Source organism: Tiliqua scincoides, chromosome 3 (assembly GCF_035046505.1).
Source record: "Tiliqua scincoides isolate rTilSci1 chromosome 3, rTilSci1.hap2, whole genome shotgun sequence".
Classification (NCBI taxonomy): Eukaryota; Metazoa; Chordata; class Lepidosauria; order Squamata; family Scincidae; genus Tiliqua; species Tiliqua scincoides.
Window position 1 is genome coordinate 236,248,085 of NC_089823.1, and position 22,386 is coordinate 236,270,470.

General features: G+C 46.8%; 2 protein-coding genes across 7 annotated transcripts in view; both read right to left on the bottom strand.

The window, feature by feature from the left end:
• Positions 1-13,255, bottom strand: part of DVL3 (dishevelled segment polarity protein 3) — a 79,258-nt gene extending 66,003 nt beyond the window's left edge. For all 6 annotated transcript variants that reach the window (XM_066620168.1, XM_066620169.1, XM_066620165.1 and 3 more), the window contains exon 1: positions 12,997-13,255. In XM_066620168.1, coding sequence (XP_066476265.1) covers positions 12,997-13,169 — 173 coding nt within the window. In that variant the 5' untranslated portion in view covers positions 13,170-13,255. The remainder of the gene's footprint in view (positions 1-12,996) is intronic.
• A 5,965-nt stretch (positions 13,256-19,220) lies between these two features.
• Positions 19,221-22,386, bottom strand: part of EIF2B5 (eukaryotic translation initiation factor 2B subunit epsilon) — a 33,640-nt gene continuing 30,474 nt past the window's right edge. The window contains exon 16 of the mRNA XM_066620018.1: positions 19,221-20,957. Within this exon, the coding sequence (XP_066476115.1) occupies positions 20,892-20,957 (66 nt within the window). The 3' untranslated portion in view covers positions 19,221-20,891. The remainder of the gene's footprint in view (positions 20,958-22,386) is intronic.

The window sequence follows — 22,386 nt, forward strand, 5'->3', positions numbered from 1 at the left end:
CTTGACCAAGGGATCCAGGGATCAAGTCAATCTTGGTGCAAGCTCACCAAGAGATCTAAAGCACATCATAAAACAAATCCTTACATGGAGAAAGAGGGAAGAAAGATAAAAGACCAGGGAGGGGTTGATAGTTAAACATGTCATGTTTTCTTTTTCTTTAAAAACTACAAATTCAAATGTCCTTAAATTGATGAAAACATTTATACAGTGAACCTTCCATTTAATGAACCTCAGCTTAACAGAATGGAAATAACAGTTACTGCTTGCTTCTTTCAGATAAACTATTGTATATGCTTTGCGTGTGTGAGTGTGTATTGTCATAAATGCATTGTGATTTAATGGACTTTCAGTCTTACCAGACATTAGTCGGTTATTTCCCCTGCACAAGTCTGTTAAAACAACTGTTCACTGTCTCCCTGTATGCTGAAAGCGCCCACTTTGCTGCTCTAGCTCAGCAACTGCAAGTGTTACTATCTTTCTTTTTCTTTTTTTAAAGAAGAAAATTGAAATTCTCATTCAAGGACATTCTATACTTTATGACACAATCGCAAACCTCTGACGCTGTTGCTGTGTAGTGATGGCTTGGAAAAGGCTACACACGCCACACTGTGTACACTATAAAAGAATCACTTTACAAGAGCAGGTCTCTGTTCCACCAGCACTGGGCAGCCCATAAGTTTTTGGCAACCTTCAGTCTCGAAAGACTATGGTATCGCACTCTGAATGGTGGTCCTGGAACAGCGTCTAGTGCGGCTGAAAAGGCTAATTCGGGAGTGACAATCCCTTCCACACTGGGAGCAAGTGCAGTCTGGCCCTGGTCTGTCTCCCTGGCTATGGGCCTTCCTTCTTTGCCTCTTTGCCTCAGTCTGTTGGCCAAGTGTCTCTTCAAACTGGAAGAGGCCATGCTGTACAGCCTGCCTCCAAGCGGGCCGCTCAGAGGCCAGGGTTTCCCACCTGCTGAGGTCCACTCCTAAAGCCTTCAGATCCCTCTTGTAGATGTCCTTGTATCGCAGCTATGGTCTACCTGTAGGGCGCTTTCCCTGCACGAGTTCTCCATAGAGGTGATCCTTTGGGATCCAGCCATCATCCATTCTCACAACATGACCAAGCCAACGCAGGCATCTCTGTTTCAGCAGTGCATACATGCTAGGGATTCCAGCACATTCCAGGACTGTGTTGTTTGGAACTTTGTCCTGCCAGGTGATGCCGAGGATGCGTCGGAGGCAGCGCATGTGGAAAGCGTTCAGTTTCCTCTCCTGTTGTGAGCAAAGAATCCATGACTTGCTGCAGTACAGCAGTGTACTCAGGACACAAGATCTGTAGACCTGGATCTTGGTATGTTCCATCAGCTTCTTGTTGGACCAGACTCTCTTTGTGAGTCTATGGGCAGCCCATAGGATTGGACTATTAAAGGAAAGACTACACAGCCTGAAGCAAAATGCAGATAGTCCAGAAAGAGTGAGGAATTGGTTTCCTATGAGTAAGATAAGGACTACAGCCTAAGTCTTACTGAACACAGTGGGCTTACTTCCAAGGAAGGTAAATAACACCATTTTCAAACACCTCCAGGAATTGTATACAGCACCTACAACATCTGTGTTGTTTCAAATGACCACAAAGCTCATGTAGCAAAGCATGCAGGATCCTAAAGCAAATTGCTTACACCAGATAGAACACTCCAAATACCAGGTTTGCTGCCAATTCATCCTTGGCATCCAATACAGAACAGCTCTCTCTGGTCCACAGCCTGGCATTCTCATTTGTAATTTTAGCCTTCTCTTATGATCTTCAGTACAGCATTCTCTTATTAAGTGGCTTCCACACTAGCTACTCATTCATATTGCATTTCACCTTTCTTCCAAGAGCCCAGGGTTCTATACACAGGTTTATCCCATTTCCTCCTCACAGCCAGTCTGTGGGATAGCTTAAATTGGGTGACAGGTCAACCAGTGAGGTTACAGATAAGAGTACAGATGTGAAATCTGATGTCCTCAGAAAATGTTCATCATGTTAGCCTCTATACCACATTGGCTCTAATCTAAGTCACACTCCACTTTTTAAACACATAGTATTGTCTTTATATCTCATCTTAAACCAAGAAGATTCTTTCAGCTCTTGATGCGAGGCCCAGCTAAGACCTAGGTGCATACACTAGCTCAGTCTTGAGCAAATCATTTTCACTAATATTCAGCACCCCACAGTGGCATCCACAGCCTCGCCTGCAGCTTAGAAACACCCAGAACGATGAAGACTACCAGCTCTCATGAGACCAAAGGTGAGGTTATGGCATCACTGCCAGGCAGACACACAGAGAGACACAGAATGTCACACAGCTGGGGAGAGTCAGGGTGGTACAACAGTGGAGTAGTGGCAGAATGCAAAAAGAGACAATAGGAAGAGCAGGGATGGGAGGCACAAGGAGAGAAAGAGCCAACCAGGAAGGAGGAAAGAGAAGAGAGGGCATAGGTTTGATGGAGATCAAGAAGGTGAGGGTCGCACAGGGGATTAAGGCTGAAGAGAGGAGAGACAAACAACAGAACAGAGGCAAGGCAAGCAGCTGGAACAAATAAGAGACTGAGGCCAAGGCAGAGAGTGACAGGAGACAATGACAGGGAGGAAATTCAGAAGAGTGTGGAAATCAGCATAAACAAGAGCTCAAGGGGGACAAAGGCCAAGGGGAGAAGGTGGAGGGCAGAGCGAGAGGCAAGGGTTGGAGACAGGCACAGAAGGAAGAGACTTAGGGCAAGGCAGAAGGAGCCAAGTGCCAAAGTCAGAGAGAAGGCATTTGGGGGAAGGAGGGGAAGCAAGAAGCACTGTGATCTGGCAAGAGAGTGACATCATAGCTTAGGGAACTAGCAGGGCAGAACATTAAAAGAACAAGTTGTAGAACAAACAGGACAGCAGACACAAGCCTCCATCATAGTGGATATTGGGGCAGGGCCACCCAGGGACAGTGATGATGTCATACCCCCACCCCTACAATGCAGACCTACCCCCTTGGGATGAGACCACAGGGGCAAGGGGGGAAATCACACCTATGAGTGATTCAACCTCACAGGATTGCTGTAAATATAGATGAAAGAAGGAAAATGCTGTCTACTCAGAGCCTGGGAAAACATCTGGATGAATAAATTTGCAGATCTGCACTGCTCTTTCCTTTCCATCAACCTCTAAGCCAAGTTTATCTCTGGCTGTTACCCAATACATATGACTGTGTAAGTGCTGAAGGGTAACTGCTGAGCACATGAGACCCAGGCCAGAACTTGTTCCACCAGGTCTGGTGCTAAGAGAGCATCAGACCCCATAAGCCTCCTGTAAAAGGCAAAACTTTTCCTATGACTGATGCAGTCCCTCTGTAGCCATAGGAAAATTCCACTGCAGCCACACCTTGCCTTGCCATCCTACTTGAATTAGCAAGACAATCTTTGAAGCATCCTGCCCTTGAGACAAACACAACCATCTAGACAACAAAAGAGCTGCCTCTCCTTCTTCCTCAAGAACCTCATTGACAGTGTAATCAGAGCTCTGCATTAACTAAATTTCAGGCTCCTTGAGCAATCTAAAGAGTCCCAGTAAGAGTCTTCTCTAAGACAAAACAAACAAAACCACCCATCCACTGAAAATCAGGAATGACCCATCAAGAACCATTTAGGTTTGTCTGCAATGAGTTCATTCCACAAAGGATTCCATCCCCTATAAAGAGGCTAGTCACAGACCCCAAATTGTTCTCAATTCATAATCTACAAGGCTGTGTGCTGGAATTATACCACCAGACACTTAGCACCCATAACCTCTACCAGCATTTTCCCTGCCTTTAGGCAATTAAAACAGGAAGTTTCTTGTCTGACATGCAGCCAAACTGGTAGTAAATGTAGCATCCATGTGTCTCTCCCTCTCTCTGGCTTAGAGCTCTCTAGAACAAATTTCTGCCTCAGTCATGGTCTCAAGCCTTGGCTAGAATCCCTGCTTTCTTTCCACCAAATTCCAGAAATTCTTTCCCTTTCTCTCACTCAACTCTGGAACCTGCATCTCCTTTCCTACTGTCCTGACCCTTCTGAATGGATATACCGTTTTACATAAAATACTAACATCACTCCTTCCATCTTCCCACCTCCGCTTCCTTAAAGCACGACAACATTTGCTCAACAGCGCTAGCAATCTGATTGTTTAGAACACCGCTTTCATTTATTATAAGTTAACATAACATAAAAGCTGTAATACCTTACGAATTATTATATCTTTTTTTCTTTCCCTATCATTGCACTAATAAATATTAGTGTGCAACTTGAGATCTGTCTCTCATCTCTTGCAGCCACCAGGATCCACTGGGTGTGCCATGAGCCAACAACCCAAAAGGACAAGTTGCACACAAGCTGGAGCCACATGGTAACATTTATGTTCTTCTCAAATAGAGGGATAAGCAAATTCTTCTTCCTCATTCCTGAAGGGACCCAGGACTGCACAACACAAAATTCCAGGCTTGGGGTTCCTCGCATCTTAGTGAGAGACTGATTCCTTGCTGAATGGAATAACCGGCAGTTATTAAACTGACATCTTGTAAACATTTCTGTGTTCAAACATCCTTTTCAAGATGATGGGGGTATGGGATGTTTTTTTTCCCACAGCTGCATTTAGCTACTTTGTGTCCCAAGTCAGTCTGAGTTACTGTCCATTCCACTTGTTCTCTCTGTCCTCACTAGTATCTGAAAGTCTGTCCATTTATAACCTGGAGATTAACCCATTCCCCACTGTGAAATCATTTAGAAGATTTATATCCCACCCATCTCCAAAAACAAGGTACCTAGGATGGTTTACAACTTTCATTAAAATACTATAATACACAAAAGCCAGCATATATTACAAATATATATACAGCGGTAGGTTTCGGTAGTCATGTCTTCATGCCACCAAAGCACAAAACAATGTGATTATGTATGACCAACCTGGGTGTGGATGCCATTGAACTCCACAGGGTTTATTTCTGAGGAGACATGCATATGACTGCACTATACATCAATCCCTTTTTCCAGAGTTCCTGCTCAATCAGTTTAAGGATCAACTAATTTCCATTTATACACTAGATTTGCCCCAACAGTTAATAATGTAATTGTTTCTATATAGTTCCTCTGGACAACCTCTTTCAAGTGCATCAAAGGACACACAATAGTTTATTTTACCCTATTACATTTCTCCAGCCAACTTCAATTTCATAACAAATGTACCATATAGAAAACAGAAGCCCCAGAGATCCCACCTCTCCAAAGGTCATTGTTATGTAAACTCATTTTCTAAAAAGATTTTTGATGCTGTGCACCATCTGTAAATAAAAGAGAGAAGATGTAAGGAATACTCTGTTCCATTGCAGACTAACAAGACGGCAGACTGGTTTGAAGCCCACTCTGAGGAGTTGACACCAGTCATTGAGGAAAAGAGGAGAGCTCAAGCAGCATACAAGGCCTGTCTCAGATGAGTGCAACCTGCAGGTCCTCCAAGCTGCTCTGCAGCAAAGTCCAGCAGACTGCCAGGAGATGTGCTAACAACTACTGGCTCCAGCTCTGTTCCCAGATACAGATAGCAGCTGACACGGGCAACATCAAGGGGATGTATGATGGTATCAAGCAGGCCCTAGGTCCAACGCAGAAGGAAATTGCCCCTCTGAAGTCTGCCACAGGCGAGGTCATCCAGGATCGGGCGCAGCAGATGGAACGCTGGGTACAGCACTACTCTGAGCTATATTCCAGAGAAAATGTAGTCACCGAAAAAGCACTGAACAACATTGAGTGCCTGCCTGTGCTGGAGGAGCTTGACAGTGAACCAACCCTAGAAGAACTTCACATGGCCCTAGACTCCCTTGCCTCTGGTAAGGCACCTGGAAAAGACAGCATCCCTGCTGAAGTCCTGAAGTGCTGCAAAGAGATCATCGTCACTGAGCTGCATGAATTCCTCTGTCTCTGCTGGAGAGAAGGTGGAGTACCTCAAGACATGAGGGATGCAAACATCATCACGCTATACACGAACAAAGGCGACGGGGTGACTGCAACAACTACCGCGGCATCTCTCTCCTTAGCGTTGTAGGAAAGCTGTTTGACCAAGTTGCACTAAAGAGGCTCCAGGTACTTGCAGAGAGCGTCTATCCAGAATCGCAGTGTGGATTCCAAGCCAACAGGTCCACCACTGATATGGTATTCTCCCTTAGACAACTGCAGGAGAAATGCAGGGAACGACAGCCACTCTTTATAGCCTTCATAGATCTCATGAAGGCTTTCGACCTGGTCAGCAGGGACGGCCTCTTCAAGATTCTCCCCAAGATCGGATGTCCACCCAGGCTCCTCAGCATCATCAGATCTTTCCACAAGGACATGAAGGGCACTGTTGTCTTCGATGGCTCCACATCAGACCCCTTTGACATCCAAAGCGGAGTGAAGCAGGGCTGTGTTCTTGCGCCAACCTTGTTTGGGATTTTCTTCGCTGTCATGCTGAAGCAGGCCTTTGGAACTGCAACAGAAGGCATCTATCTCCAGACCAGATCAGACGGAAAGCTCTTCAACCTCTCCAGACTGAGAGCAATGTCCAAAGTCCAGCTGAAATGTCTGCGTGACTTCCTCTTTGCTGACGATGCAGCTGTCACTACCCACTCTGCCAAAGATCTCCAGCAGCTCATGGATCGTTTTAGCAAGGCCTGCCAAGATTTTGGACTGATAATCAGCCTGAAGAAAACACAGGTCATGGTTCAGAATGTGGACTCACCTCCCTGCATTACAATCTCTGCACATGAACTGGAGCTTGTCCATGACTTTGTGTACCTTGGCTCAATGATCTCCGACACTCTTTCTCTCGATACCAAGCTAAACAAGCGCATCGGTAAAGCAGATACCACGTTTTCCAGACTCACAAAGAGAGTCTGGTCCAACAAGAAGCTGACGGAACATACCAAGATCCAGGTCTACAGAGCTTGCGTCCTGAGTACACTGCTGTACTGCAGCGAGTCATGGACTCTTCGCTCACAACAGGAGAGGAAACTGAATGCTTTCCACATGTGCTGCCTCCGACACATCCTCGGCATCACCTGGCAGGACAAAGTTCCAAACAGCACAATCCTGGAATGAGCTGGACTCCCTAGCATGTATGCATTGCTGAAACACAGACGCCTGCGTTGGCTCGGTCATGATGTGAAAGTGGATGATGGCCGGATCCCAAAGGATCTCCTCTATGGAGAACTCGTGCAGGGAAAGCGCCCTACAGGTAGACCACAGCTGCAATACAAGGACATCTACAAGAGGGATCTGAAGGCCTTAGGAGTGGACCTCAACAGGTGGGAATCCCTGGCCTCTGAGCGGCCCGCTTGGAGGCAGGCTGTGCAGCATGGCCTCTTCCAGTTTGAAGAGACACTTGGCCAACAGACTGAGGCAAAGAGGCAAAGAAGGAAGGCCCACAGCCAGGGAGACAGACCATGGACAGACTGCACTTGCTCCCGGTGTGGAAGGGACTGTCACTCCTGAATCGGCCTTTTCAGTCACACTAGACGCTGTGCCAGAACCACGATTCGGAGCGCGATACCATAGTCTTTCGAGACTGAAGGTTGCCAACAACTTTTTTTTTTTTTATTGTATTGGCAACCTTCAGTCTCGAAAGACTATGGTATCGCGCTCTGAAAGGTGGTTCTGGCACAGCGTCTAGTGTGGCTGAAAAGGCCAATCCGGGAGTGACAATCCCTTCCACACCGGGAGCAAGTGCAGTCTGTCCATGGTCTGTCTCCCTGGCTGTGGGCCTTCCTTCTTTGCCTCTTTGCCTCAGTCTGTTGGCCAAGTGTCTCTTCAAACTGGAAGAGGCCATGCTGCACAGCCTGCCTCCAAGCGGGCCGCTCAGAGGCCAGGGATTCCCACCTGTTGAGGTCCATCCCTAAGGCCTTCAGATCCCTCTTGCAGATGTCCTTGTATCGCAGCTGTGGTCTACCTGTAGGGCGCTTTCCTTGCACGAGTTCTCCATAGAGGAGATCCTTTGGGATCCGGCCATCATCCATTCTCACAACATGACCAAGCCAACGCAGACGTCTCTGTTTCAGCAGTGAATACATGCTAGGGAGTCCAGCTCATTCCAGGATTGTGCTGTTTGGAACTTTGTCCTGCCAGGTGATGCCGAGGATGCGTCGGAGGCAGCGCATGTGGAAAGTGCTCAGTTTCCTCTCCTGTTGTGAGCGAAGAGTCCATGACTCGCTGCAGTACAGAAGTGTACTCAGGACGCAAGCTCTGTAGACCTGGATCTTGGTATGTTCCGTCAGCTTCTTGTTGGACCAGACTCTCTTTGTGAGTCTGGAAAACGTGGTAGCTGCTTTACCGATGCGCTTGTTTAGCTCAGTATCGAGAGAATGAGTGTCGGAGATCGTTGAACCAAGGTACACAAAGTCATGGACAACCTCCAGTTCATGCTCAGAGATTGTAATGCAGGGAGGTGAGTCCACATCCTGAACCATGACCTGTGTTTTCTTCAGGCTGATTGTCAGTCCAAAATCTTGGCAGGCCTTGCTAAAATGATCCATGAGCTGCTGGAGATCTTTGGCAGAGTGGGTAGTGACAGCTGCATCGTCGGCAAAGAGGAAGTCACGCAGACATTTCAGCTGGACTTTGGATTTTGCTCTCAGTCTGGAGAGGTTGAAGAGCTTTCCGTCTGATCTGGTCCGGAGATAGATGCCTTCTGTTGCAGTTCCAAAGGCCTGCTTCAGCAGGACAGCGAAGAAAATCCCAAACAAGGTTGGTGCAAGAACACAGCCCTGCTTCACTCCGCTTCGGATGTCAAAAGGGTCTGATGTGGAGCCATCGAAGACAACAGTGCCCTTCATGTCCTTGTGGAAAGATCTGATGATGCTGAGGAGCCTGGGTGGACATCAACTAAGCCTGGGTGCCAACAACTAACAACTGCTATATAAGCTATATCTTCTATTACAGTGGTTCTCACGCATTTAGCACTGAGACCCACTTTTTAGAATGAGAATCTGTCAGGACCCACCGGAAGTGATGTCATTACCAGAAGTGACATCATCAGGCAGGAAAATTGTTAACAATCCTAGGCTGCAATCCTACCCACACTTACCCAGAAGAAAGTCCCGTTCACTGTCATTGTTCAAAGAATATACATGCTTGTTAAAAGTACAGGTCTGTAACATTTCCCCAAATGCAGTCACATACCACGGTAGCATCAAGTCTAAGATATTAAACACAAAATATTTAAGTGAACGGGGACCCACCTGAAATTGGCTCATGACCCACTAAGTGGGTCCCAACCCACAGTCCGAGAAACACTGTTCTATTATATGTATACTGAAGTGTTCCTTTATTAAGCATGCCTCCTTTTTCCATATAAAATAATGTTGAACAATATTTTCCTAAAAGTTCTTTTTACCTGATTAATTAGAACCATAAACTGGGCTAGTTTTTGATTTATACTAGATATTCGAATACCAATGAAGAAAAATCCTTTAAGATCTGAAAATAGGCATCTCATGCAAATTTATGCATGTCTACTCAGAATTAAGTCCCACTGACTACAATCAGGATTTACTACCAGGTAAGTATGTATAGCAATGCTTCTTAGACCATTTTTGCATCACAAACCCCTTTGAAAATCCCTGCAGCCTTTTTTATTTTATTTTTTGGTGCAACTCCCTGTTACATTGTTATGGAAGTAGTCATATATTCTATAAAATCATTCTGCCATAAAGCAAAATTATTAAAAATATAATCTTTATTACACCATTCACTGTGATTAAAAGGAGCCAATGCCAATATATTGGATATTAAAAAGAATTTGTAGACTCTCTCAGGCTTTGAGAACTAAATACTGTAGTTACTTAGTAAATCCAGAGCTATTTTGGGCCTATAGGGTTTCAAACATTACACTGAGGTTTAGAATCTTTTGCTTTGCTCACAACAACTTCATAAGGAACTCCGTCATTGTTCCCACTTTACTGATGAAGATTTACTCAAACACACGTAATGCATCCTGGAAGAGGCAAAACTTGAAACTGGGTATCTCAGGTTCAACTGACCAGCTCTCCACCTGCTAACAACCACATTCCTTTAAATACAAAACACACCAGAATTTTGCAAAAATGAAGATCTCTCAATCACAACACAGTACACAAACTGAGCAAGCATAAGTACTAGTACTTTACACACTATATATTTGGATAAGTAATTCTGCATGTGGAACCCAAGTTCTGGACTCAAATTTAGTACCATGTATCACATTTTTCTCCCACTCTTCCTTCCGAGGGTTCAGAGGGGTGCTTACATTTTACCCTCAGAACAAGTCTGCAAGGCATAGCAAGTGACCAGAGGTCATCCAGCAAACTTCATCATCAAGCAGGGATTAGAACCCAAGTTTACGTCTTGCATCCCAGGCACTATCCCACAGTGGCTCTCTCTTTTGTGCAGAATATGAACAGCTTCACTTTTCCAATATATTTTGTTTATAGCTATACGTTTTAAGTTCATGTGGCAGGCCTGCAGCAGAGCTCTGCCAATAATTTTCCAGTGTAAGATTACAAAGTTTCTAATATGCTAATTTATATCCTCAGCATTTTCTCCACCAAGGAAAAAGCAACCCTCTCTGCCCAGAAGAAACAGCTGGGGAATGCACAGCAAATCCTCAGTTGAAATACCATGTCTTTCAGGTATCTCCTAGAAAGGAAGGTGAAATTTATAGAAATCAACATTCTCAGCAAACTCAAGAGATACAAACCCTTCACAATGTCCGGAAATGGAAACCTTGCAAAAAATTTTCATATGCCAGTAAAACCAAGAGATTACCTCCCACTGATTTACCTGCTGTTCTTTCTACCAGTCTTGTGGGCAACTTCTGAGTTAGTATTTGGGACACTCCTACGAATTCAGAAGACACATAGGCACACATAACTCCTCTGGAGCTATAGCATTTCAGAATACAGAGAGGAACCACAGAACTGAAGGCTCCACACAAGTGCTTCCTACCAATGGAAAGTGAGAAGATTCTAACTAGCCCTCTTGCTGACAGGAATTGTTTTGTTTCTTACAAGGGGAACATTCAATCCCATTCATACACATGCTTCCATTAGGAGGTTATGTAGCTCCAAGAGGGTTGACCCAAGTACTTTTTCTGAACTCAGAGAGATCAAGATCTTATAACAAGAGCTCCTGGGACAGGTGGAGTATGGCCACATAAGGTTTGTTTCTGTCACACCACAAAAAATTATTCACTTGCTGCCCAGTTCCCACAGACAAGCCCTTAGTAAGTTATAGGTCTTAGGAAACAAGAACTTCCAAGCAATATTTAAATCTTGGGGATACAAAAAGAAACCATACTAAGACCTAAGGGCAGGGGGAATCCAGAAAGAATTAACATCAAAGGAAGAAGACAAATGGCAAGATGCAAAGATCCTGAGAGAAAGGGAGGTGGGGAAGTGTCATGGGGGAAAAAAAGCACCAAAAAGCCACAGATACCAAATTCCTTAAAGGGGAATTTTGCTTTGTCTGAACATACTAAATTCTACCATGTACATACACACACTTGCCAACAGAGAATCCTGCTTCATGCACCTGATGAAGTCATCTTCTGTGGCCTGATGCCTGTCTGCCTTTAAAGTGCAGTTTGCCATTTTTGCTACAAACACACTGAGCTAGAAGCCACAAGGTCTTAAGAGAAAAAAGAATTGTGGGAGAACTTGCAGACCTAGGTTAAGTTGCATCCAGGCTACAGTCCCTTGGAGATCATGCTAGGAAACTAGACTACTTCGAGATAAAACAATTTCACTCTTCCACATTACTTAGAAACAGCCCCTTGCAAGAAAGAGGGAAAGACTGTGGGAATGTGTACACCAGGGACATGCAGTGGGTAAGGAGGCAGGAGAGGCAGAGCCTCCCCTCCAAAGTCCTTCAAAAAGCGCCGCCGCCACCATATGATGTGTGCTAGCACACACGACCCACGTGCTATGGGTTCTCCATGCTATGCACATGGGTTGTGAGTCCTTGCACACCTCACAAAGTGGCAGCAGTGCTTTTTGAAGGACTTCGGTGGGGAGGCTCTGCCTCACCTGTGTCACTTCATGTGGTGATGGCGTTTTTTGAAGGAGATTGGTAGGGAGGCTCTGCCTCACCTGCCTCCCCACCCACCACAAGTCTCTGGTGTATACTTCCTGAGATGGTATTAACCCACAAGGCTGGAGGAAGGGCAGCTTCTTCCTGGAAGAGGGAGGAATCTGGTGTTAACATGGACAGAAGATGGGGGGGGGGAGAGGTGCACCCATGCACTCAGGCTTGGCAAGGGGTGCTCAGGACACCCCCTCTGCTCCAGCACTGATTCACTGGAAAGTGATATCATTTGGTTACTGCTCTGGTGCATCCTATCAACCAGGGATGTGTGCTGGGTGGGGAGGCAGTAGAGGCAGAGCCTTCCCACCAGCGTTCTTTGAAAAGTGCTGCTGCCCTGTGAGGTGAGGCAGAGCCTCCCTAAAGGAATCCTTTGAAAAGCTTCTCATGCTGTGGCGCTTTTCAAAAGACTGTGGTGGGGAGGCTCTACCTCACCTGGCAGTAGCACTTTTCAGAGGGCTCTGGTGGGGAGGCTCTGCCTCACTTCAGGGTGGTGGCACTTTTCAAAGGAACCCAGTGGGGAGGCTCTGCCTCACCTCACACAAAGGTTTTGCTTTTTGAAGGATTCTGAAGGGGAGCCCTGGCCTCGCCTCACATGGTGGTGGCGCTTTCTGAAGGCCTCAGGTGGGGAGGCTCTGCCTCGCCTGCTTCACCTTCACCTCACCCGGCAGTGGTGCTTTTTGGAGGGCTCCAGTGGGGAGGCTCTGCCTCACCGGACACAGAGGTGGCGCTTTCGGAAGGCCTCAGGTGGGGAGGCTCTGCCCCTCCTGCCTCCCCGCACCACACGTTCCTACCACCGAACCCCCCCCCCCGCCTGGGGACCGGGAGGAGAGTCTGGCCTGCAGGGCGGGGGGCCGGGCCGGCCGGCGCCGCTCACCCGAAGTCGTCGTCCATGGACTTGAAGTAGAACTTGTAGCTGGGCCGGTTGAGCAGCGCCTTGAAGTCGGCCAGCGTCACGCGCTCGGCGGGCAGCGGCAGCTTCACCAGGTAGGGCGTCTCCTGCTCGTCCAGGTGGTAGATGATCTTCGTCTCCGCCGCCGGCGCCGCCATCGCCCCGGCCGGCCCGGGCCTGCCTGCCTGCCTGCCTGCCTCTCGCGGCTGCGGCCGAGGACGGCGCGCGGCGCCGGGCGGGCCAGGCCTCTCTCCGCGCCCAGAGCGCGCACTAGCCGCGGCGGCGCCTCCTGCTGCTCCGGCCACGGCTCCGCCCCCGTCCGCTGCGCCTCCCCACGGCCGGCAGGAGGGGCCCGCGCGCCGCGGCACTCGCGCCAGTCCCCGCAGGCGGAGCCCCGAGCCTCTGCGCGCGCCTGCTCAGAAGCAGGTCCCCTCGCGGTCCGCGGGGCTTCCTCGCAGGGAAGGGCGGAGGGGACTGAGCCCCGCTCCAGGCAGGTCTGCTCAGAGGAACGTCCCACTGCAGTCCAGGGGGCTTCCTCCCAGGGAAGTGTGCATAGGGCTGCAGCCCCAGCCAGCGCCCTTTCTCTTGGATATTTTCACCTCTGGTTTGTTTCTCCTCCTCAACAAGGTTATTTTTCCCAGCACCCCCCCCCCCATCAAGCAGGGAGGCTCTGCCTCACCTGCCTCCCCACCCACCACACATCCCTGGATGCTTCTATGGGGGTACTGCACTGCCACTACCTCCCCCCCCCCATTGGCCATCACCACCGGAACTGAGGCTGCAGGAGGCAGCCGTGCTCCCTTGGTCCCGATACAGACCCTTGCTCCTCCTGCACCCAGGTCCCCAGTCCCTCCCTGCTCACATGGCTCTTTGGCAGGGATGGGACAAGACTCACCTTCAAGTCACCACATACATTTTTTGCAACTCAGGTTACACGTGTCTTTCAACCCACAACTAACTCCAGTATTTTCTCAGAAACAAGTTCTGACTGGTTAACTCGAGTTTTGGAAGACAAGTCTTTTGGGCCACCAGCTCAGTTCACCGTGTGCCTGCTAACTTTCTTTTTCACCGCTTCCACAGCACCCCAAAAGATCTTGTGGGTGATCCAGAAGCCAGCAGAGTCCAAACCAGCATGAGCTGGAGCCTGGGTGACAGGAGGAGGGTCAAATGTTAAGTGAGAACTCCCAACACATAAACACACCAGCATCTCCTTGTTTTCTGGGCAGCCACAGATGACTTGCTTTTTGAAAAGACTCAGAGGCAAAAGGGCTCTAAAAACACCTCTGGACAAATCTCAGTGAACTCCCATAATGACTCATTTGCAACACAAGTCAAGGGGGGAAGACTTGTGACTCATCCTTGCTCTTTTGTATCTGGTCCTGGTGCCTTCTGTGTATGCTGCTAGAAAGCCCGCGTGGGGGGTGTCATCTGCTCTTGCTACCCTTTACAGCTCTTCATAGGCTTTTACATCTCAGAGGGACCTCCAGGGAAACCTATTTGCATATGCAAATGGGGCCAGGAAAAGGCAGCAACAGAGCAATGTGCTGAGCACATCACTTTACCCACTGCCTCCCCCACATGAAGATGCCACAGCACTACTGCCCCCTACAGGAGTTACAGTGAGAGCAGTAGCAAAGGGGCCAAAGCAAAGAACTGGTACCATCTTGAAGGGGCTTCCCCGGCCCAGCAGTGGACTGGAGGTGAGAGCCTGGGGACAATACACTATACACTATTTTGGTCAAAAACTTGCTAGAGGTTGGTATGTTTGAATTGCATTCTCCAAATAAAGGGGCAAGAAATTAGCCTTTCATCCTGCCTCATTATTAGGGTGGCCTTTTCAGGATTGGCCTTTTCAGCCACACTAGACCCTGTGCCAGAACCACCTTTCAGAGCGCGATACCATAGTCTTTCGAGACTGAAGGTTGCCAATATATATTAGGGTGGCTGCAGTAGGTCCCAGATGTCCTGCTGAGCTGGGCCACTGGTTGATTTTTAGGTGTTAGAGAAGAACTGAAGTGGGTGTTGACATGCCTCTGGCTTTCAGAGGTACCATAGCTTATCTCAATACCAGATAAGGTACAGCAAATGTAATATATAATACAGCAAATCCTATTTAGAAAACTCTCTGGCTAAGATTTCATCCGGTTTTGCCCACCACATTTTCATGAAGGCTAGAACACTAACGAGAAAGAAGTAAAGACAGATTTTCAGGAGACAGAATCCAGTACCCACTACTATTCTCAATTTTGTATCTTTTTCAATCTCCTTCTCGTTAAAGTGTTAGTGGATTCATCTATTCCATAAAATTCTCAGGAGTTCTTTCTTTTAGTGAGTTGGGTTGTTGTTCAGTCATGTCCAACTCTTCGTAACCCCATGGATCCAAGCACGCCAGGCCCTGTCTACCACTAACTTCTGAAGTTCGTATGCAATATTGTTCTTTACAGCATCGGACTTTCCTTCCAGACACATCTGCAGCTGAGCGACCTTTCAGCTTTGGCCCAGCTACTTCATTCCTTCTGTGGCTACTTGTAAATGTTCTCTGCTCTTCCACAGTAGCATATTGGATGCCTTCTGACCTGAGGGGTTCATCTTCCGGCATCATGACTTTAGCCTTTTGATACTAAAGTCCATTGGCTTTTCTTGGCAAGGATACTGCAGTGGGTTGCCATTTCCTTCTCCAGTTGATCACATTTAGTCACAGCTCTCCACTATGACCTGTCCATCTTAGGTGCCTGTACATGGCATAGCTCATAGCCTCACTGAGTTACTCAAGCCCCTTCGCCACGACAAGGTAGTGATCCATGAAGGGAAGTTGGGTACGGTTTTCTTGTACTTTGAGCTAAGCAGTGGTCTTAGGATACTTTGGCTTTTTACATGTTTTTTGGTATAAGGATAATAGTGTGGAGAAAAAAGTCTGAAAGCAGAGAGGAGTCACAGCATTTTATGACCAACACCATTCTCCATTTTTCTACAGTTGTGTCAAATTGCAGCACACAGCCCTAAATGTAAAGTGTGAGCATTTCTTGTTCAATTTGGTGTTCTCAGTGCTGCACTGAACCTAATGGATGTTGTCCCCTTAAAGTGGAAGCCTGTGATTTATTTCTCGTTACCCCATGTCATGTGGCAGCCATCTCAATGGGGCTATTCAAATCTGCACCAGCTATATTGCTGGCACAAATCCAAGCAGCTTGGTGTAATGCTGGGCTGCTTAAGAGGAGGGTTAGGATCTAGCCCAAGTGCCGGACGCTGGTCCCACTCCCCTCCCAGGTCTGGTCTGCCCACCGGCCTACCCTCCCCCACCCCAAAACATCCCCCGCTCCACCCTTCCACCAACCTCTCCGACCTCCGGCATTGACCTCCTCAGGCCGGCACATACTCACCTATTGTCAGGTGGGATCTGGCACAGAGGGGAGCACATGTCCTCATGCTGGCCTCCCTGAGTTGTTGCAGATGTGCCTTAGGGCACGTTTGTGACACTCCCAGGCCAGCACAAGGGACTTGCACCAGCCCACCAAGTTCTTTGGATTGTGCTCTTATACATAATGGATTTCTGTATCACCCTGAACACAAAGGGCAGTAAGTAATCTCAGAAGCTTCATTTTTATAGTTTTGTTCAGAGTCCACAGAAAGCCCTGATCACAATTCAGTGTCTTAATAGACACCTTTCAGCTCTTAGAAGAGCTATAATTCTTATTTTTAAAAAGCATTATTATTGGAAACTCAAAGTTTCGCTCCCACAGTTACAAAAAAAAAAAAAAAAATGACCCAGAAAAGCCCAGAGAAGAAAAAATCCTGAGGTCAGCATCTGGTATCATGATTGCCTGCTTTTTTGAAATGGACACACTCCACTTCACATGCCTTGAGGGGTATGAGGGGGATTTGCTCCATTGTATTTTCCAAGTACAGAATTCAGGCAGAGGACACAGAACAGATAATTATCTATAGCTCAGCAGGATATATGTTTATATCCAGCAAAAGTAAAACAGTTTTAGAATTACAAGCCACTTTTAAATTCTAAAAAAAATTAAAAAGCTTCAGGCATCCAAAGAATTATTAAATGCCTGGGTTTTATATCAAGCTTGTAAACATTTTTAGAACAGGGCACTTTGTTATATCTGCCTTCCCTAACCAGTATTAAAAGGGAGAGTCCAAGTAAGGCAATAATGTATAAAAGTTTGTAACAAAGCAGCAGTAGGAGTAAGTACTGTATTCTATCAGTCTGTAATGTGTCCTGCTTTCAGGTTAATGCTGGAAAAAGGAAATAGTAAAATTAGACATTTCCAAGAACCAGGAGAGAATAGGTTTTAAAACCAGGAAAGTTATTCTCTGGCTCCAAGGCCTTAGTGGGCCAATTTAATGTTGGCTAATTATAATTAAACTATATTTAAGGAAGTAGTAGTCTGTAACTCCCAACACAGCAAGCAGCAAACATCTGTTACTAAAATATTATATTGGGAGCAAGCAGAACTAAAGCCCATTTCATACATTATCCTGGTGCATAGTGGCCACAAGGAAATCTAACTTACACCAGTGCCTCAGCAAGATTCACAGCTTGTGTGAAGCTGCACCCATGGGGTTTGAATCAATTTCAACCACAACATAGGAACTCATTTCCTAAGTCATGTAACAAGCTGTGGAGCAGCATGCGTCATACGACAGCCTATGCTGGCTTAAAACCAAGACTTTCTCAAGATTCATTTTCATTCTTAAATATATTGGCCAAATTACCTTTAAAATCCAACACAAGCTCACTAGGTCATTTTCTAGATCACAGGATATTTAATTCAGCAAATCCCTCTACCCAATAAGCCAGCTAAATACAGGGGGGCTGTATCCATGGATAGGGTCTGCAGGGCCTCCCCGCACCCCCTCCGGATGAGGGGAGCTCTGCTCTCCTCGCCTCCAAAGGGTCCTTTGATCTCAACAGAGGCCATAGGCATTTGTCTGTGGCCTTTACCGGGCTCAGACTGGGTCCAACAGTAAAAATGCAACTTCCAGTTTCTCAGTGAAACCAAAACAATGTTTTTAATGCCTTGTAAGGCATTAGAGGCACAGGGAAGCCCTCGGTTTTTTCTGTGTGAGCCCAACAGAGGCTGCAGATGGATGTCCACTGTCTCTGCTGGGCTCAAAGGACCCTCCAGAGGTGAGGAGGGGGTTCACCTGCATCTGTGGTTTCACATAACTGCAGGGGGTACCAAAACAGAACCCCCGCAGATACAGGGGCACACCTGTATAACTGATCACCTGCAGAAATAATCAAAAATACATGGAAACTGCTAAACAGAAGACTGATACTAAGGTATATTTTATACTTACTTTAAATAGGGATGGTCATTGTCATTTCTGCAGTTGCTCCTTCATATAGGCACACATGACTTCTGCCCAAGTTGTTCAGCTTCATAGCACGTTTACAAATGGAACTAGTGATGGACCTCCCAAGGATCCAGACATCGTTTGTGTAGTTTTTAAATATGCCAGGAAGCTGATCCATATAGGCATAAAATCTTCACATGTGCCTATATGAAGGAGAAACTGCAGAAATGGCAACAACCATGCCTATTAAAAGTATGTATAAAAGATGCCTTCGTGTTTCCACATATGGAGACGGGTCTGAGAGCAACTTAAGGCACAATCTAGACCACACCTTGGGCCAGTGAAAGCCCCTTGCGCCAGCCCAGAGGTGTTATGGAAGTGCCATAATGCACTTTCATGCCACCATGGAAGGGGGGAAGTCAGCCCACGGACTTGCACCACCCTCCAGAGGCCAACAGAATGGTAAGGCGTAATACTAAGCTCCATGGGGTTGGCGGAATGGTTTGGGGAGGGTGAGGGAAGGGCAGGAAGGTGGCATTCTGGGACAGGGAGGGAGGCGGTAAGTGAGCCTGTGGGTAGGCCATTGCCAAGCCGGAGGTGGGGCCAGAATCCGGCACTTGTGCCAGATCCTAACCCCAGTCCCAGGTAAGGGGAATGAATTCCCCTTGCCGAGCCGCAGGCAGCCCACAACCCCACTCTGCATATGGGGCCGGCCACCCTGTTCCATCACGGGTTAGGATTGAGCTGTCAGTCAGTGGCAACCACATAAATTATACTATGTGCAAACGAGATTTAAGAGACTTACCTGGGATAAGCTGTGAATCTCAACTTTAGCACCTATTTAGACTTTAGATATATGTGTAGATTCCGACATATAACAAACAGACAGCCCATGCTTTATTCCAGGGATGTTTTAATTGTTTCCCAAATTAAATATTGACAAAGGAAGCACACTTCTTTCTCACTGTTTACAAGAGAATATGGTGATAAGAAATCCAACATCACTGTCGATGTTCAGGCTTTTCCCTCCCCTGACACTTCAGTGACTCCATTTGGGCCCACGTAACACAATGGCACCATCCAATGCCTAAAACCGCCCAGACTGACAAAGCTGATGTCGCCATTCCCTGGATCCACTGCAGCTCCTTTTCCCAAAGGGACAGTGTCAGGATCAGCAGGAGGGGCCCAACTAGGTCAACCAAGCTGTTGCCCACTGTACCTCATTGTCCCCATTAGTAAACAGTGGATGCTGAACTATGACCCAGCAAAGATGACTGTTTGAGGATTCTGCCAGTGATGAAAAGGGTGCAAAGAGCAATGGGGGAGAAAGGCAATGCTATCACACATTCCTTTGCTGAACCCAGAATCACAGGTCTTGTAATGCTAACATTTAAAAGGAAACAGGAGTGTACTTTAAAATTATAAAATTAGGGTCTGAAAGCCTCTGGAATTGTTAGATGCTGTGTGTGGAGCATGACAGACTTGACCTGCATCTGCAAAGTGTTCACATAGTTGTCAGCATAGTCACCAAAAGCCATAGCAGAATGCAAAGAAGGTTCTGAAGCAGTACATGGACTTCTCAGCAGTTACAGGGAACAGACTCCAGCAGCTTCTTGTAGATAACAAGAACAGCTGTTCCTCTATTAGCGGTGGGGGGGGAGAAGGACCACCCTCCCAGATTCAAAGAATCAGATTGGTCAGCAAGCAGGTTGGGACATGGACAAAAGGCTCCCACCATCAGGAGCACTTATTACATTTTTTCAATTATGAACAAACTCCTTGTGAGGTAGGTGAACATTTTCCCCATTTTGTTATGAGAAGAGGCTCTGTGATTTTGGCAAAAGGTAACCGTGCCAGGTAGACATGTGAGCCCAAATGAAAGCAAGTCTAGTTGCAAAACAACATTCCCTTCAGGAAAAGTCTTTGCATGGCGGAATGCTCCCCTTGGCATCCTTGGATAACTCTGACACCACCAGCAGGAGACAATCTTCTCACGTCATTCCTGAACTTGGACTACTAAAATACACAGGTAAGTATCACCTGCTTTAACAACTGGTCTTTGAGCCCAAAAGCAAGAAATCCCCTGCATATGCGCCACTCCAGGAAAATCAAGGGCTTCAAGTACATTTGGTTGCACTGGATCTCCTCTGCACAACTCAAAAGTGGTTCAGAACTCAACAGTTAAGGTGGACATGGAGTCAGTATGTATTGGCCTGTCAGTCACCATCTACCTCAGCAGCAAGCCCCCCCCCCCACTTCCATGGATAGCTTATTTATACACCACCACAAACATGGTATAAGAAAGATCTTCAACATTATGGAGGTCTCTGGCTTTTCCCACTATTGGCTCCTATGCTGTCCCAATGTGAGATGCCTTTCCAGGAGAAGGCGCTAAGAACATAAACTTGCAGATTGTCAGTCCCTTTGCGTGTTCAGGTCCCACACATACACACCATGCATTGGGTTTCACTCTTGCTTTGCCACTTCATCAGGCAAAGCCTGCTGTTGTGGCCCTCCCTTCTCCCTGAAAGGGCAGCGGGGCACCTTTTCTACTGGCAAATGCCATACTAGTTTTGCTCTCCTTCAGATGACTCTTCTTCTGCTTCTTCTAGCCACTGGATAAACTTCTGAAGCTGAAAGAACAACAAGCGATTATGAAAATCAGGGAAACTGGCTCTTCAACAATATCAGTTTTGGGCATCCTGATCATCAATAGCTGGAACAAGGAAAACCAGGGCTGGGTAGGTATATAGGCTAATCCACACATTCACATACATCACATCACCTGATGATTTACCACTTATTTAGGAGATTTTTATCCTGCCTTTTGGAGACCAAGGAGGGCCCCAAGGCAGCTTACATCAATTAAAATGACTACAAAGACAAAACACATATGCCTGTCTTCCTCTTCTCTTCTTCATCATATGACAGTTGGCACCTCATGGCCACTGGGTGGAGGGCACAATCTTAGCTTATTTTTTTCCTTCTTTTTTAAAAGAGGTAGCAGCAGGTTAAAATGACCCAGTACAAGGAATATGCAGGTGGAAAAGAATCAAGGGAGAGAACAGACTGCATCATATTGGTCTACAGGTGGAGACTCGTATCTGAATACTCCCTGTTTTAAAATTCCCTGTAAGCAGAAAACCAGCACTTGAGGGAGTGGGCTGGGCTAGAGCACTTCTCCTTGGCATGCTAAGAACACAGGACAACATTCAAAAATGAAGTTTTCAAGAGTTACTATATTGGTACAGAGACAGAACTGCAAATCAAGACTTGCTCAGTTTGAATCTTGTCTCTGCCACGTACTCGGTAAGTACTCTTAGGTAAGCCACTCCCAATCAGCTCTCCAGCAGCAATACAGGGGTAATACAATAGCTTTGATTAGTACATCAATTTAATACACGTGAAGCACTTTGCACACTCAGAAGAGTGCTATATAAATGCAAAGCAGCAGTATTCTTTTCCATATGTGGCCTGAAGTGGTACAGTCCACTTTTAACATCTCAGGATTCTATCACCACATTCTGCTGCATAAGTCCTCAGGATCTTAATGTGTCAGCTGCTTCCATTAGAAAAGCACCATGCTTGAGTTTATGTAAAAATAAAGCTTATTGTTTTATCTCTAATAAGGGCTACTTCACACACTACTATATTCAACATGGTGCTGCAATCACAAAGCAATAAATTATAATGTGAATGAATTGGTGTGTAGCACACAGAGTTCAGAACCTCTAAGAGGCTTTGTGTGTAAGGACCCTAAGGAGGCAAGCCACTGTAGATGGTATGGATTCAGAAGACTCCTCAGCAGCAGAGCATGCAGATAACTGAAACACCCACCCCCACAGTCTGGGGGGAGCCGCACTCCTCCAGAGGCGAAAGGAGCTCTGTGTGCTTCCCCAGGCCTCCTAATACCTTATAAGGTAATAAATACATAACTTCAGTCTGAGCCTAGTGAAGGCCAGGGACAGATGTCCTCGGCCTCTGCTGAGCTCAGAAGCCTCTCCAGAGGCAAGGGGAGCAGAGTTGGGCATGGGGGCCAGACCCGATTTATGGATAACTGAA